This window comes from Ambystoma mexicanum, chromosome 13, assembly GCF_040938575.1.
Source record: "Ambystoma mexicanum isolate Mex_15411 chromosome 13, UKY_AmexF1_1, whole genome shotgun sequence".
Taxonomy (NCBI): Eukaryota; Metazoa; Chordata; class Amphibia; order Caudata; family Ambystomatidae; genus Ambystoma; species Ambystoma mexicanum.
Genome location: NC_090938.1, coordinates 838,572,828 through 838,585,947, shown reverse-complemented (window position 1 = coordinate 838,585,947; position 13,120 = coordinate 838,572,828). Strand labels below are relative to the sequence as shown.

The 13,120-nt window shown below is 45.0% G+C and overlaps 1 protein-coding gene across 4 annotated transcripts in view; it reads right to left on the bottom strand.

Annotated features, from left to right (window-relative positions):
* ABCF1 (ATP binding cassette subfamily F member 1) overlaps positions 1 to 13,120 on the bottom strand; it is a 1,170,658-nt gene that overhangs the window by 465,461 nt on the left and 692,077 nt on the right. For all 4 annotated transcript variants that reach the window (XM_069635350.1, XM_069635348.1, XM_069635351.1 and 1 more), the window contains one exon: positions 186 to 334. In XM_069635350.1, the coding sequence (XP_069491451.1) occupies positions 186 to 334 (149 nt within the window). The remainder of the gene's footprint in view (positions 1 to 185; positions 335 to 13,120) is intronic.

The window sequence follows — 13,120 nt, the reverse complement described above, 5'->3', positions numbered from 1 at the left end:
GTTTGGGTTTAAGCAGAAACCTATGAGTGGGGGAAATAAGAGGAGACCTATGAGAGAGAAGACAATGATAAGCGGAGACCTAGGAGGGGGACCTACAGTAAAATCCTGTAGAAGTCGTGTACGGGTATGCATGGCAGGGAAGTTAGCAGAGGGACCCCAAGAAAACATAAGTTATCAGGAAATACCTTGCTAGCGAAACTCTCATTCTCCAACCTCCAGAAAACTTCTTTGTGGGTCGATTCTGCATTTCGGGGTTGAACCCCAGACCAGCCAGAATCCTGCGGGCTTTGGCTTCAGCGGATGCAGCACCCGTTGCACGAAGCTCCTCATAGACCTGTAAGAGCGCATACAACACAGATTTCCTTCAGTTTCCGATAAACAAAGCATGCACTGTGCACTGCTGTGCCCATCACAGAATGCTTAAATGTGGCTTTGCGTACAGCATTAGAGAAATATTGCCACACACCCCGGTGGTGATGGGTTTGAAACCATCTATACGCACAGGGTAGTCATAAAAAAACCGAGTCCAAGCTTGTATTGAAGAAGTGTTTGTTAGGCAAGAATTGATGTAGTGTTTGGAAGGAGATATTGCCTTCCTGCACCCCCCAAACGCATTAAAATTAGGCAAGGCACTACAAGGAACCATGGGGAGGAGGGCACTGTGAAAGCTTTTTCATGCAAATATAATCACACACACACAGACATGGGCAGGCACTAAAAGAAGGCAGTTAATTAAATATAAGGTGCAAATAAACTTAGCAGAATACATTTGCAAATGTTAAATCCTATGTAGTTCGACAATCTTAAAGTGCGATAGAGGCAGGCTTTCTGCCGGCAAGAATGCAGCCTGTGCTAATAATAGGACAACAAGCTTCCTGGGTGTTCGTGCTTTTTAAGCAGAGTTTGAATGCAGTACCCTTTGGGACCACTACACACAACTATGACTACATGTGTAAGCAAACCAACCTTTGGTATAAGTCTGTACTACACAGTAGCTGAGCTCAGCAGCCAGGCTTATCTAAAGAGGGTAAATGTGAGCAGTAACAATGTTACACAGTAGTCTACCATCACAGGTGTTCAAATAAACTCTCACACTCAAGGTTTCTTTGTTAAATACTTATTAATTTATTTAACTGTCAGTTATAAAACATTCACTAGAAGGAGGCAAATTATACAACACCACAAATACACATCAATACTATTTTTGGAAATACTTTTCAAGAGGAGGAAAAGGAAAATATTATTAAAACATGAAAGGTTACAATTATTCTTGGACAGTGTAAATAGTTTTAGTTCGCCAGAAGAGTCAATTCAATTCAATAGGCTAGGCCAAAGTCAATGGGCTAAAGTCTTGGATCGGATAAAGCAGTTCTGGTAGTTAAAAGGAAACGTCTCTGCACAAGTTCTCAGAAGTCGTTTGTAGCAAGAAGAATCATATGCTGGGTCACAAGCTAATTAGGCCTGCGAGTTGGGAAAGTTTCAAGCACTTTCACTGCAAGACGCAAGTACTCTGTCTTGTTTCACAGTACTTACAAATGAAGAAAAAGAGGCAGCTGATGACTTCTGTCCCTGGCAGTTCCTGCAGATATCGCTGTTCCTGGGCCTCACTTGTGGGCACCAGAGGGAGGATATTGGGGGATTCCTGCACTTCACTTTGAACAGTCAAAAAGCATGGCAAAACAAATTTCAGTGGCTGTAAATCAAGCACACAAACTTGTGTCTCTCTCCCTGGTTCTATGGTTTCCTGCAGCACTCTAGGAAATTCAACCAGCTCCGAGATGAGTATGCAGGTGGCTTACTGTGAGTAGATTGGTCCCACCAACTCAAAGGGAGCAGTCGTCCTTCAAGGGGCTTCTCTGTCGAGGTGAACTTGGCGATTCGGACCTGCAACAGGGCTTCACCGGGCAAACCAACGGTCCAGGAGTTGCAGCAGCCGTCCTCTTCAAGTTAGTTTTCGGTTCTTTCGTTCCAGTGGTGGACTCAGCCTTCCAAGCCAAGAGACTCACCTTTTATTCACTTCTCTCCCAATCATTCTAGCCTGGTTGTCACTCACCCAGCAGGGTGGCTGTCCTTGCCGGACAGTCAGCCAGCCAATCCCCACAGAGCGCATTTGGGTCCCTAGGAGACTACGAACAGGGAGTTTTGGGCACCTCTCTCACTTCCTGCCTACCCCAGACACTCGGGCGCCAGAGGCGGTCTTCACTCCTGAAGCCTGCAAAATTCGAATGAACAAAGGGACCAAACCTGGTTTGGCGCGCAGAGACACTCTAGAAGGACCTTTCCAACAAGAAATGGTGAAAAAAGAAGACCGGGACCTGTTCAAACAAAGGGGGCTCAGACGCCCTCTTGAAAAACATGGCTCCCGCGATTTAACACTACCGTCACTCTTGGTCCGGAAAAATCGTGGTAGTTCGTTGTAAAACCACTGCCACCAGCCATTCTGATAGGAAATGGTAGCATTTGACTGCTACATGAGTATCTAGATACAGGGGATACTAAGTAACCCCTCCAGCACTATTGTAAGATAGGGTGTGCTGGGTCTAGGAATTGAAAGAGATTAGTGAAGTCAATTTCACTTTACTTACTCTGGGAAACAGTTTATCCCAGAGAAGGTATTTTAACCTTGGGAGAGCCTGAAAAGGTTTCCCTGTGCCACTGCACTGAAGGTGCTGTGTGACACAAATAAAAACGTCATGTCTATGGAGTTGGTTAGACTCCAAGACCAAAAGAAACAAACACAGAAAACACATTGATTTAATTAAAAGTTCAAAGTCCCAAAGTTTAGCAAAAGAGCTGGAGGGCTCCAAGGTTGGAGGAATTGGCACATTTATGAGAATTCTCCCCAACAGGTACGACCCTTACTAAAAAAAAAAAAAAAAAAAAAAAAAATAAAAAAAAAAAAAAGAAAAATTAGACCCGCTCTCGCCAAACAACTACCGTCCCATCACCACTGTCCATTTTCTTCTAAAAGTCTTGGACAAAGCAGCTCATAATCAAATCCAACTATTTCTTGAATCCAATAATATCCTTGGCAGAAGACAATCAGGGTTTTGCAAAGGACATGGCACCGGAACTGCCCTCCTTGAGCTCAAAAATCAAATCACCTCAGTCATGGACAAGGGCAAGCCGGCTCTCCTCCTACTCCTTGAACCTCTCTGCTGCTTTTGATCTTGTAGACCACAAGACCCTCACCCCATCAATGCAGCCCAATTCTCCAACGAGGCCACTACATGGATTACCTCTTTCCTTAACGGAAGAGCCATGAAAGTGTTTTCCAACCAGGCAAATGCAGCTCTCACAACTATACACTGCCGAGTCGCATAGGGTTCTTGCACAACTCCGACTCTCTATAACCTGTTCACCAAACCGCTCTTGGACAAGCTGGACTCACTCGGCATAGCCTACACGAACTATACAGGTACTCCTACCCCTCTCGGGCGCCTACGACCAGGATGCGGCTGCACTCCACTTAATCTACAGCACCATTCAAGCCTGGATGGCCACAAATGGTCTATGCCTAAACAGTGACAAAAGCGAGATCATCATTATAGGCCCCAGAGAGATTCTATCAAAGCTTGACCAACAATATTGCAACTTCACTATAGAAAACTCGATCATCCCTGTTTCACCATCTGTCAAGACACTAGGGGTCTACTTAGACTCTACTTTTTCCATGAAACGTCAGGTTAGCGCCATTGCCTCAGCCTCTGCCCACAATACAAAACTCAATGAGGTTAAACCGTATCTGTCCAAAGAAAACTACCTCACTATCGCTAGAGCCACTATCTGAGCAAAACTAGATTACTGCAACGTCCTCCTCTTCTAAGAACCTAAACCATCTCCAGGTGATCCAGAATAACGCTCTCAGAGCTGCTCTCAACATAACTAAAAGGGCCATATCTCTCAAACACGACGTGACGCACACTGGCTCCCCGTGAAAGACCGGATCATGTCTGTCTCCACTTGCCAAAGGTAATTTCTGGTAATTTCTTTGAACATCGTCAGCAGAGGCAGTTGAGTGTGCAGGGCTAGCGACCCTCCTGGGACTGGCTTTCCCCCATTTTGACCAGGGAAACCCAGCGGAGCCAAGGCCCGCTCCCCCTGCTGCCCCCAAGCTCCATTTCCTTCTTCCCTCCTGTTAGGCAGAATCTTGTGCAGTGCCCTTAGGGACCACTACACACAATTAAGACTACAGGTGGCAATACAAGTTTTACCTTTGGTACAAGCCTGTACTACTGTGTCAGAGTGGTAGCAGTGGCGGAGTAGCCAGGCTTATCTCAAGAGTATATGAGCAGTAGCAGAGATTACACAAAGGGACCACAATTACTGTGACTCAAGCAATCACTGACTCAAGGTTTCAGGTAGAAAAATATAAGTACATTTATTTTTAAACCATTCGTTATCAACACAACACTTCTATTAATTCAAAACCACACGTAAAATATACTACAACCAACCAATTCACTTTGTACAGCAAGTCTCAAGGTAAGTACCCTGTGTTTGAATGAACCGATGTTACGAACAAAACACGTTACCGCGAATACGATTGCGATCACTTTTTGACAGTTTGGTCTACTAAACAAACGCGTATCCGTGACTTGAAATGCTACCAGGGCAAAAACACACTTCGCACTTGAGATACCCAGAGGGAGTTGGAGGCAAAAATCACAGGCAATATTTTAGTTGGGCAGGCAGAATCAAGAAACATTCAAAGACAGGAGTTCAAAAGTCAAAGGGCCCGACCCAGGGTCGAAAGACAACGGGGCCAGTTGCCGAAGATCACACGGTCAGACAGTTTGCGATTCAACGTAGCCAAAAGTACTTCGATATTGTCAATGTTCGGAAGCAAAAGTTATAAGAAGGAGGGAAGACAAGGTCAAGCCTTGGAAATGAAAAAAAAGGGATTCACCCAGTTTCCTCAACAGAACACATTACCTTGTTCCAATGATGCAGCTGGTGCCCTGGCAGTTGTTCCTGTTGGTTTCCCGCAGACCCACGATTCCTGGAGCTTCGTTGTGAAGAAAGACGTCTGAAGGGGGTCTGCACCACACAGGGATGAGGCCGGCAGCAGCGACAATGAATTAAAGGTGCGCTCCTTAAAAACAGGAGAGGCTCTTCAGGTGGCTATCCGGACCACTACAGCAGTGTGCAGCGATTTCGACCAAGGAAGAGGATCCTCTGGCTGTAGAAGATGAGCTGGTTAACCCCACCAAGCTCAAGAGAAGACGACTCCGGACTGGATCTTCTCCGAGTCGTTGAAGGGCAGATAGCTCAGGAGTGCAGCAGGGCTTCACTGGGACAGGGTAGTTACAGCAGCCGTTGTTCGCTCAGCTTCTCTTAGGTTCGTTGTAGTTCCAGTGGCAAATCTCTGACTTCTAGTCCAAGAGACCTGCCTTTTATGCAAAAAAAAAAAACATTCACACAGCCTGGCTGCCAATCACCCAGCAGGGGGGTTGTCCAGCCTGGACAACTACTCTGGCCAGTCATGACAAAGTGCGACTTGGGTTTCCTAGGATACCCTGTGCAGGGGGTGACTACACCACTCCCTCACATTTAGCCCACCTAGACACCCAGGCGCCTGGTGGAGGGCTTCTGAACAGAAAGCCCGCCCAAAGACTGAACAAAGAAGGCAAACCTAGTTTGCCGCGCAAAGTAAAACACAAGAAGGACTTTAACGAGAAGAAATGGCGAATAAACCCAACCGGAGCCAAAAGAAAGACGATTTGGTCAAGCGGGTTTATGTTCGAGGCTAATATAATAGCCAAGAACAGTACCACGTTTATCTAATATAATCGCGGTAGAAAAGTTAGGCTAGATACCACTGCCACCAGCCAAGTCTAAATGTTAAAATAGCGAAACAATGCTCTAGGAGGTACAGATAAAAAGGGATACTAGTTAACCCTTTCCAGTACTCCATGGAAGATGGGGTGTACTGGATCTGTGGGAGATTGACTAAGTAAAGTTAATGGTAACTTTACCCTTTTCTGGAGGACAGTAGTCGCCTCAGAAATGGAGTCGAGGGAAGTCTCAAAGAAAACCCTGTCCCACGGCACTGAAGGTGCTGTGTGACACACACAAAGAAGGGGTTACCGAAGTGGTGTACTTCAGAGTACACAATCACAAAAACAGATAGAAACACATAACAAAACACAGGTAAGAGTGGGGGGAAAAGCTCTCACTCTTACCAAGTGGAAAAAAATAAACTCCAGAAGTCCAGCAAAGCTGCTGGGGGACTCACTAGGTGAGGGAAATTAGCCATAAATGAGAATTCTCCCTAACACCTCCCTCTTCCCGCCTCCCGACCGGCCCCCGACCCTGTGATTGGCCCCTCCTCCCCATATCTTGAATCCTCCCAGGGCAGCCGCCTGCCCGGCATCCCCTGCAACAAAGGGCCCCCAACATTGGCGACTCCAAGATGTGTCTGCAGGTGTCCGCAGGGGAAGCCAAGGAAGCTAACAGACAAAACAAAACTGAGTGTGGCATGGGTGGGGTGTACAGCAATTACTCTACTCCAGAAAGCCCCTGCCACTCTACCTTACCTTCCATAGCGTAGACTGCCATAGACTTACACAATACATACTTAGGAAGACTTGTGACCACTGTAAATGGATTGTTAATGTTGACTTGTGATGCATATTAACTTACATGCCAATTTAGCTAGTGCCACACATGTAGGGAACTGAACTTTAGCTTGCACTGCATCTAGCTAGAAATGTGAATGTTAGCATGTGCCACACTACACTAAGGATTATTAACTTTAGCTTGCGTCGCATCTAGATAGAAATGCGAATGTCAGCATGTACCACACCTACATGGAATCCCATAATTGCAAGGACAGCAATGCCAACTAACAATTTCATCCCTCTGCATACACCTCTCAAACTCTAACCAAACACAACCACAAGCCTAAAACACAGCAATCTGCACAAACTTCACTACACTGCAACAACAAAACAAACCACACAGACATGCACAAGAGCACACGACCACTACGGACTGTAAAAAAACCCAAGCACAGCCAACTGACCCACCGGGCTGAGGCCGACAACAGCAAATCAATGCTCTCGCACTTTTCCAGCTTATTCCCACTAACCCACCCCCTTTCTTCCCCTTTTTCAGAGCCGCCAGAGCGCCAGGGGACCACTTCGGTGGTGATAATGTTAAAGGACATTTGTACCGCACACTAACATGTTCAAGACACTCTCACACAAGTGGCTCACACTCAATGCTACATCCTACCTCTTTGACACTATTGTACGAGATGCATCCTCTCGCCCGAAAAGAGCCTCTCATGCCAACAAACTCTGAATTCCGACCATAAAAATAACCAAATCAGGAAGTATTGGCTTCCCCCACATAGCATCCAAACTCTGGAATGCCCTCCCTAACTCCTAGAGAGTTACCATACCCGTGTTTTCATAAAACTCTGAAAACCACCCTCTTCAGCTAAACCTCTTGCTCTCCATGCCTCCCCTTTAGACGGTCTACTTTAAGATTCTGTAACTAAGTCTGTACTATTTGCATTTCCTTATGTTTTCTGTATGTAACTAAGCACAAATCTCATGTAACAAGTGCCAGGATGTCCAAGGGCTGCTGTGCGCTCTACAAATGTGAATAAAAAAAAAAAAATAAAAGCCGCTGTAATAAAAGCTACCAGCAGGTGGCTTTTACTTCATTAGTGCCGCAAGGGCAACTTTTTTCGCCATTACTAGCAGGGTTGTCCTTTGTTACCCCTTCTTGTACCATTCTGGGAGGGGGAGGTCTGTGTTTTGCCTTTAGCGGGCACCGGTAGGTATCCTTGCCTAGGCTCCACAGTGTCTAGGCAGGCAGGAAGTGGGGGAGGAGTCTCGCACCCCCTGTCCTTTGTCTGCCCGAGGGCCTGAATAGGACCATCTCCCACAGTGGGTCTGGCTGTCCTAATTGGACAGCCAAACACCCCTTTCTGTAAAATGCTGAGAGAGATTGCAGGGGAGTGTGTGCTGGAACTGTATCAAAGGTGAAGCTTCTGGAGTATACAGCAAGTCCACCACAGGAAACAGTAGTAATGAAGACCAGAGAAGCTGGCAGACCCTTTGCAAGACCGTGAAGCGACCACTGCTGTCCTGACCCCATTTTCTATACGACAGAGGAGCTCCAGAGACGACTCCTTCCCTTTGGCTGGCGGGAACAACCAGTTCCAACATGAACTTTGAAACAAGCTCTCTTCTGAGGTTATAGAAGCTTGCAGAGCTGCAGAACCCCAATACCAGGAGAATGGCTGCCCATTTCGAGTGCATCATTGTGGTAAGGCCGAAACTATCCAAATCTGTGCTGAGCCTGTAAGGACACTCCAGAGATCCGATCCAACTCACCAGAGTGTGGGACTGCAGGAAGTGAAGAAGGTTGACTGGGCAATCTGTGTCCTTTGTTGGTGCTGCTGAAAAGGCATCAAAACCGCAGAGTGAACCAAGAAGTTGCTGAAAGTCGTGCTACAAATCCTCCCTCAAGACTGCTGCAGAGAGACACCGTCCATTGTCCGGGCTTTTGCCACCAGACCAACAAATCCAGAGGTCGAGTCCAAAGCTGACACATGGCGGAGGAGCCCATACAAACACTTTCTTCAAACCAAAAGGTACTGTGGAGAAAAAGGTATTGCTTACCCGATTCCAAGAAGTCGCTCCAGGGTGTTGGAGTGCACGTAGAGGGGTCCAGGGCAACCCCCCCTTACCTCTGACCAAAGCTGCTGCTTGTGTCCCCTTCTCGAGTCCGTTTTTATGTCTCCTTTGTTAGTTGCTCACTTTCTGCTTCAAGAACTTTAAACACTGGAAGAAATCTGCAGGAACTCTTCATTATTAGCTGTTTGCCAAGACACTCCAAACTGCCTTTAGCTAGGGTTGCGTTTTTGGAGTTTTAGACGTGCCAGGCCAAGAAACCATCTCTAGAACCTTGAACTGAGCTCATGTAGCATAACCACTTATTTTCCTCCCTGTAAGTGACTATAAACTGTTAAAAACTGCATGAGTGTGCAATTGCCAATAATACGATAACCTTGTCTTTTCCCTTTCCAACGTTGCTACAAATGTAAAAGTGAAGCAACACAAAAGTGAAAGTGCCCTTTGAAGTGTATTATCAAGTATGTCAAAGTGTTCTAGTCTAAACGTCTGAAGTATTTGAAGTGATTCTGGTGTAAATAGAATAAATATATAAATATGTTGTGCCTGTCTAACTAAGATTCAGAGTACTTACCTACAGCTCACATCTTCCTCTTAAAATAAGCTTGAGCTGCTCTGCCATACTACCAAGTTCCTGAACTAGTGCTGAATGATACTAAGAGTTGGGGATCAACAAACCACTGGGATATCTTACTAAAGCCTTACTACCAGCAGGACTTTAGGAAAACTCTCCTAACAATCGGGTGACCCCCAACGGAAAGGCCACTGAAAAAACCCTGCAATTAAGCTTGTATTGAACAAAGACCGTTTTGAAATCAAGTGTTTTGTTTGAAAGCTGGAAGATCTGAATTCTTGGGGAAGGGAACCCCTTCTGTTTGGTGAACTATCTTGAACTTGGGGCAGGGGAGCCGTGCTGCGACCTTACGGGGCTGCAATACCCCAATACTCTGGGACCTCGAGCCATTGTGCGGTGCACGGTCTTCCGAATCTCGTTGAAACTTTGTGGGCATTCTGATGGACCTCCAGAGACGTCAATCTAGTCTGAAAAGTCCCCTCACCTGAGTGCTGGACCTAGCAAATGACGAGAATTCAACTGGTGATATTTGGTGGTCTTCTGTGCTCATGAAACAGGTGCCAAATACAGAGAGGGGCATCCAGCCGCAAGGAAAACCTTGGCTAGGGACTTCTCCATGATCCTTGCTGCAAAAGTCTTAAGGTGTCCTGTCTTCTTAATTTTATTTATCTGTACTTTTTACACAGAGCATATAGAAAAACCTATTTTACAATTCCATAAAAACATTTAAAAGACATTTGACAATTTAATTTCTAGTAAAATCCATCAACTACAAATAATCAACAAAAAAAACAACATTCCATTAAATTTACAAGTTACAAGCATTAAAATTCTAGTGGGCTTGCCTTTAAAAGCTCTAAAAACCAAATTGCTAAAAACATGTAATTAGTATTTAGGATCCTTCTCCACAGATCCTGTTCCGTTTGTCTAAAATTCATAGATATAATTTGACCGCTCAATATACCCAAGCTAGGGCTTTGTAGACAAATGTTTAAAGGTCTCTGTCTCCTTAAGACAATGCCGGCAAAGTCACTGGTCCCTCAGCATGTTATTTTGTCTGCACAGGACTTCTTGGGCTGGGAGTAAATTTAATTTAAATCTCAAAATGTGGGACCTAAAATTCCTCAACGGGTGTTTTTTCATATATGGAGCAAAATTGTCGCAATTCTTTATTGTCCAGACAAAGTGGTCACCAAAGCACTGATATTGCATTAAATTCTCCAAGTGAAATCCGCACGTCTGCAATGTTTCGTTTTACCAAGTAAGCTGTTGCTCTCATATCTTCAAGTGAGGCCCCTATCGGTTGCAATAACTTTAAGCAATCAGCCCCCCGATCCGATAAGACCTTACATAAGCCTTTCAACCAAAGTACATTCAGACTCGTAAATTGAGGCAGCTGGAGGGGCCAGTATACTTGCAAATATCTGCAGCTTCCCCCAAGCAATCATGGTCTGGATGGGGAGCTGCCCCAATTCATACCATATTCCCTCTAATGGTACTGATTGCGCGAGGCGTAGTACCCCTCTCCAAATAATCACCTCATGTTTTGACCAATCAATGTGTGTTCCTGGTCTGTACTCCATAGGTTAATTTTGGGACAATTTGTTGTTTGTACAATTTTAGCACGGGCATAAACGAGAATCTTCCAAATTTGAAGTCAAACTGCTGGAGCTGCGCTGTTGCTCCCCTAAGCTTAGCCTTGAGGTCAATCAGTAAATCGTGCCCCACCCGCCCCCATTATCATAAACAAGGGACCCTAAGTACTTAAACTTATTTATCACTTCAAGGCTGCAGCCCATCAACTTCCAAGTGAAAGTTCTACATTTTTTATTTCCTCCCTTTAAGAACAGTACTTTGGATTTTACTGTATTAACAAGTGCAAATTACCCAAAAATTATTCCACCGCATACAAGGCTCTTTATAGACCAATTGGTGTCAAATCGCAGACAACAATGTCATCTGCATAGAGTAAGTGTTTTATTTTAAATGTGCCCACCCTCAGTGGGTTTGGTCTTATATGGCTCAAAAAATGTACTATTCCCATTATGTAGAAGCAAAAGAGGAACGGTGCCAGCACCCAGCCTTGTCGTTGACCCCCATTTGTCTCCATCCATGGAGTTTACGATCCATGGGCATCTAGTCTAACTCTAATGCTTGTGCCCACGTGCCTCCAGAATCCCCACCAATGTAAGTGGACAGCCCTTTTCTTGAAGACTTTTGCATAGCAAGGCCCTATTTACATGGTCAAAGGCTTTGCTAATGTCCAAGAACACCAAAAATACAGGTCTAGCTTGTACCTTTGCCTCCGATGAAAGTAATTCCAAAAGAAAACTATTTAGGGAGGTTCCCATGCCCTGCCGGAACCCAGTCGAAACAATTAGAAGCACATGCCCTATTTTGGAGCTCCTTCAGCAGCATTTTAGCAAACATGTTGTTCGAAGCATCCAACAATGAAATGGGTCTATAAAACAAGGGTGAAGCCTTATCTACACCTTTAAAAATAAGAAGTATAGTGGCAGTAGACCAGCAGTATAGTGGCACTAGGGCAGCAGTACAGTGGCAGTAAACCAGCAGTACAGCGGCAGTAGGACAGCAGTACAGCGGCAGTAGGACAGCAGTATAGCGGCACTAGACCAGCAGTATAGTGGCAATAGGCCAGCAGTAATTCCACTTCTGAGTTCTAAAACAATCATATTGTTGAAAAGGTCAGAAACTTCCATTGCCTATTCAGAAAGATACAGAGCAGCCTCCCATGTGACCAGTCCAGTGGTTCCCATAGAGATTATAGCCAAACTTTCCAAAAGGGTGATGCTCTCTCCAGAGGACAGGAAATAACTTGTGGCACTGCGTAGAGTCTTCTATATATAAGACCTTGCCAAGTGCTTCATCCAGTGGCTCTGTAGCTGTAGATTCATTCTTTTTAATGAGCTTCAACAAGAATATCCTCATGTATTTCACAGACGGTGGCTATTTCGCACACAGAGGATGACGAACAGTCATTTTTAAAATGTCAAGCAGCAACAAGTGATCCAAAAACTTCTTCCACTGTTCCTCCCAGGGAAAAACGTTCAGATGCTGCTCAGCTAGGAGAAGGCGCTAAAAGTTGAACCGAGATTCTGGCTCTGAGAGTCCATGCTGAAAGCTGCGCAATAGTGGGCAGTTACCATTAGAGAAATGTAATCTTGAAATTATGGATATCCCTGCATTGGCCACTTCAAAATCTAATGATAAGAAACTCATTTTCTGCCAAGATTACATCTTTGATAATATAAGACTTTAGGTGAAGCTTTAGTATATCCAAGCAGTCTTCATGCACAAACTCAACAGTGCTAATATCACCCGTAGTTACCAGCCTCAATTTTGGGATTTTGTGCATGAGAGATCGGATGTAATGCCTATTCAGCGGGTACCTAGTAGAGCTCTCGAATAAACGGCTCAGATAGATACAAATCTGAACCTTTTGAACTGTTTTCTTTTGAGGTGGTTTGGTGGGTAATATCCAGTGGGATTTAAATATCTTCACTTTGTGTTCAATGCAGGGGGCAGCTGACCTATCCACCCTTATTTGTTGGCACTTTGGCATACCCGGAAATTCTTCTATTCTTTGGGAGGGGGGCACTGGAATTACACACTTGGTCTCCCCAATATCCTGAGCCCCCGCAAGATCCTTAACCACAACTGGTTTTGAAATAATTACATACAATTCTTCCTTTACTTCGCCCCCTTGTGGGCACGAAGTGAGATTAACCATCTCCAGTGACTTTAAATTACTTGGCCCCAACAATTGTATCGAACCAGAATCCATTAGTACAAAACACTTCACTCTCTCTTTGCCAGTTATTTTCTCTATTTTTTCTCCTACACATACTCCTCCCATCCCGAAGTTTCCTGGGTT